Raw genomic sequence first — 4,772 nt, 5'->3', positions numbered from 1 at the left:
CAGACAATATTCTAGTTATAAGCAAGAGGTCACATATTTGTCAGCATAAAAATATTCATATGACAATGTTATGAAAACAAGATGCCATTTTTATGCAAGGTCGTAATACATCATTAGCTAAAATGTACATTAAATGACATAAAAATGTATAATATTATATGATAAATATTAATGATATAGTACTATATGATAAATGTATAATATGGCAAACAAAGTAGTCTGGCCTTTAAATGGCTGATTTGCTCATTAAAGAGGAAAAAAACAGTATTAGGGTTCAACTAAATAAAAACCACAATGGTTTGTATTTGTATTTGGTCATTAGGAAATCTACTTGTTAAAATGTTTTAAAGCATGTCAGAATTAGCCCATATATGACCATTTCCATATATAAAATAAACATAAAAATGCAAAGCAAAGACAACGCTTGAAGGACATAAAGGACTAAAGATATTGTGCAGGATTTCCAGAATTTTTCTTGGACACTTGTGCTCCTCTGTCCCCACATTTCTTTTCTTTTCTTGCTTTAAAGCTGGAGCCACACTATGGCAAAGGAAGCTATTATTAAGTAAAGTGTGTGTGATGTTAATGATTTGTGATGCCAGGGAGCACAGTTACACAGATCGGAGTCACAGCAGTGTATTTTCACTCCTGGAAGTTCCTCTGTGTGGCAGTGACGGGATGTAGCGCATCCACTGGTGAGCACCATCCCTAAAGCAACTGTGGACAAACAGGCACAGGGAACCATTAATTAAATGCAATGCCTTTGTTTTGCTTTATAGTAATGTTTTAGAGTAAAAGACTTTACAGTTTCAAATATTCACTTAATTGTTTCATGACAATTATATAAACATGCCAGTAACTGTAGCTGAAATATAAAAATTTTCAAATGCATGTAAATTATGTTTTACAAAATGACTAAAACTGGTGTTCATCACACAGTTTTTGTGTCTGTTGAGGACTGCAGCCGCTGAACTGGCTAAAGCAGTGACGGTGAGGCATCAGAGGAAAGTGGATAAGACATGCAAAGTGTTGGATTAGTTCTCACTGTTGATCTAGAGAGAGCTATGGTGCAATTAAGATACTAGACATTACATACTGTAGTGGTCCAATCCTCTGAAAACAAAATATATACTGTACTGTTTGCTCAGATAGTTTAGAGATAGAATACCACATTGATAGTTAAGGTTATACTGACCACATTAACAGTTGAGGTGATATTGTCCAATTTTTTACATTTTATTTTTAAAAATTGTTAGGTACGTCATTATGGTTGATGCTTCATAAGTTAAAAACATGAAGTGTTTATCCCTGACATTAATGAATGACGTCCTACTTTTGAACCATTTATAGTTCAATTCTATGTTGTGGAATGTCTGCTAGAACAATTATACTTACATGATATAAACTGTAAAAATAGTGAGGTTAATAAGACAAACATTTTAAATACACATCTCCTTACAGAAAGCTTCAACAAATCAGTGACATTTTTCATTTTTCTTTTCTTTTTGCTTTTAAATAATGGCATTTTCCAAAAATCTGTTTATTATCAGTCTGTGGAATAATAATGGAAGAAGATCTGTGGAAGAAGAAGAAGAAGAAGAAGAAGAAGAAGAAGAAGACGTCGATTGAAATAATGATGAATATATTTAAAGACTATATAGGGAATGCCTCTAAGAATGAGTGATAAAAACATTAACGTATTATAATGAACGCATTAAAATAATCCTATGATTTGAATTTCAGCTGGCACAACTATCAGAGCTGCTTTTAGAGAAGATGAATCAACACCTTCAGACTAATCAAAATTAAGAACAGCACCATAGCATGAAGAATGTTAATTGAGCTTTGCCAAGTGACCCTGATGACTAAATTATTATGTGGTCTAGGTGTTGCTATTCACAAAGCACATGTGGTTTAGAGTGTGGATATTGAGGTTAATGCAGGTTAATTAGTGTGAAGAGGAACTTGGTGATCAACACAGAGCAGTCAGAGGAGTGATTATCCTTCTGTAAAGCTTCTTACCCTGCCACTTATACATAGGCAGCTTTGGACTAAGAACCGAGGAGTCAGGATTCTACACTGCCAGTGTAGGAACTAATCCAAGGCAAAAATCATCTCCACTTCTGCGTTTTATCCAGGATGTTTCACTAGTCTGTGTACCACTGTTGATATTAACCCCTTAAAACACCTCAGCTAATTATTCAGTTGTTCGCTCTACTGTAAAGTGCAAACCTTTTATTTGCATATTGGAAAATAATAGGCTGATATTTGATAATGCATTAAAAAATACTTGTTTTGTGTTTAATGTTAAATCTATGTACAGATTTACAACTTGCCTCCATCTAAAAAATAAATAATATTGCAATTTGTTTTAAAATTAGCCATTAGTTCATCTTTATTATCTAAAAAATGAAGCCTTATGATGTGTTAAAGATGTGAGAACTTACTGCTTTCTGTTCTGATGCAGAAACGCTGCTTAAAGCCTCTGTAGAAATGGGTGCAGGTGATGACTTCAGGACTGGAACAGCCTACATCCACATATCTCTGGCCCTGGATGTTACAGGCATAACACTGCAGCGAATAAGCTAAAAAAAAAAAACCCACATAGACACAAATATGCTGTTTTTTGTTTTGTTTAGTTTGGTTTATCTTATTTGCCTAGAAATCCTTATTTAAATCCAAGTTGTAATCATTTCAAATGTGAGCCAATTACAGAACATCATCAGACAGCAATCTGGATGTGGGATAAATAAATTGAATCAGCTCTTGTTCTTATATCACACATTTACATACTTATGCCACAATTGTTGAAAGATCTGCACTATGCGCAGTGCAAATCAGATCTTCACCTGGGGCTGCTTTGCTAACGTTTTAGTGTCTGTATGTAATGTAGTGTGAAATGAGAATAACATAAAACAATACAGATGTAGGAAAACTAAACATCATAACCAAAATATATTTGTTTTTATTGAAAATATTGCATTTATTGATTGAATCAAAATCAAAATGGTGTAGAGGGTTGTTTCCTTGGCTCAAGTCCAGCTTACTGTCAGTGTCTTCCATGTTCTCACTGTGTCTGCTTGAGCGTCCCCCAGATTTTACAGCTTCTTCCCACCTCCCAAAAATGCTGGTTGAACTGTGTGTAAATGTATGTGTTTATGATGCTCTGTGCTGGACTGATGTGACATCCAGGTTTATTCCAGGCTTGTTGTTTTTAGGGTAGACTCCAGTATAATATAGATGAATGAATCTATGATTAAACAATAATTCAAACATCCATTTCAAAGAGAGCATAACAGAAATTTAAACAAATGGCCATTCAACAGTTCCTCTCTTTGTATTGTATAAACAGCTGGATTTTTTTTTTTATGTTTTTAATCTCCATGTGAATGTTGTGGCAATGGAAGTCTTTTCATAAGAAAATATGATTATGATGGTGGTACAAAGGGTTTTCTTTTCCTTTTCATTCTGTCGATCATATTTTTGTGTATATGGATGATAAGAATAAGAACTTTTAAGTATGTCTGATTTATTATTTACAATACCTACATGTACTGTAAATGCAACAGTAGTCATGATTTGGAAACTATTGTACTTTATACTGTATAAACTGTGATCTAATTAATTAATGAATATTTCTTAGACATAATAGACAAAATCAGAGTTTTACCAAGTGAAAATACATATACACCTCTTACAAACAATTGTCTTGGCTGGAAGAGTCAAGTAAGAGACATACATGCAGACCGACTCACCTTGTGTTATAAAAAGTGGCAGCAGTACCCAGCAGCAGTAGAGTGTGAGTCCATGCAATAGTGTTGAACAGGGAGACATGTGTGCAGCTGGAGTTGTTCACACAGCACTGAGTGCTCAAACACTTACGCAAGTGAGAATAATCCTTGTGATAACACACACACCAGCACCAGCCACTAACACATACACGCACCCACCCACACACACACACACACACACACACACACACACAGAGAGAGAGAAACATGGTGCAAAGACTGGCTCTGTGAGGCAATTAACACTTTGACCATGTTTATCATTATTAATCATTATTTTCTCACGTTTCTACGGTCAAGTGATAAACGTGACAATAGTTAATAGACAACTCTCTGCAATGCTTTTAGTTTAGAGTAAGTGCATTTCAAGATAATCCAGCCTGAAGGTACAAATCCTGTCTTATGGACTAATACCACATGAGAAACTCTCTCTCTCTCTCTCTCTCTCTCTCTCTCTCTCTCTCTCTCTCTCTCTCTATATATATATATATATATATATATATATATATATATATATATATATATATATATATATATTTTGGAAAGCAACAACATTGGGATGTTTAGTCCTGAAAAATGTCAAGTGAAATGCTCTTGCTCTCTTGCCACATTATCGTAATTGTTTCAGAAACCAGCACAATCACGCTGCAACAGCACAAGAACATTTCAAGCTAGAAATCAATAAAAATGACTTAGTTAGTATATAACTTAAACATATAACTTGCAGTCTACAGCAGTGCTGCAACATGTTTGTAGAATTGTTAGCACTAACCTTTTAATAATGTCTAATAGTGAATGTTGTGTAAACAACATTAGAATTATGACCCAAAGCAAACCATCATTGTTTTTAGATCATTACAGCCGTACTCTCAAAGTAGCTGATGATTACTTAGCAAATGTTCTTATAATTTCTCTGTTACCTAGAGCTGCTTAGTGAGCTCATGCTCAGCACAGCCCATTGCTGCTGTCTTCTTCTCTTTTCTG

At 34.5% G+C, this 4,772-nt stretch overlaps 1 protein-coding gene across 1 annotated transcript; it reads right to left on the bottom strand.

The window, feature by feature from the left end:
• Positions 1 to 439: 439 nt before the first annotated feature.
• Positions 440 to 3,847, bottom strand: LOC132854336 (uncharacterized). Its single transcript, XM_060882631.1, has 3 exons — positions 3,756 to 3,847; positions 2,448 to 2,585; positions 440 to 717 (listed from the first exon to the last, which is right to left on the bottom strand). Exons 1-3 carry the CDS (start codon positions 3,832 to 3,834, stop codon positions 524 to 526), a joined length of 411 nt encoding a protein of 136 aa, XP_060738614.1. The 5' UTR covers positions 3,835 to 3,847; the 3' UTR covers positions 440 to 523.
• Positions 3,848 to 4,772: the final 925 nt, after the last annotated feature.

Source organism: Tachysurus vachellii, chromosome 12 (assembly GCF_030014155.1).
Source record: "Tachysurus vachellii isolate PV-2020 chromosome 12, HZAU_Pvac_v1, whole genome shotgun sequence".
Classification (NCBI taxonomy): domain Eukaryota; kingdom Metazoa; phylum Chordata; class Actinopteri; order Siluriformes; family Bagridae; genus Tachysurus; species Tachysurus vachellii.
This window is presented reverse-complemented; position numbering and strand designations above follow the sequence as displayed.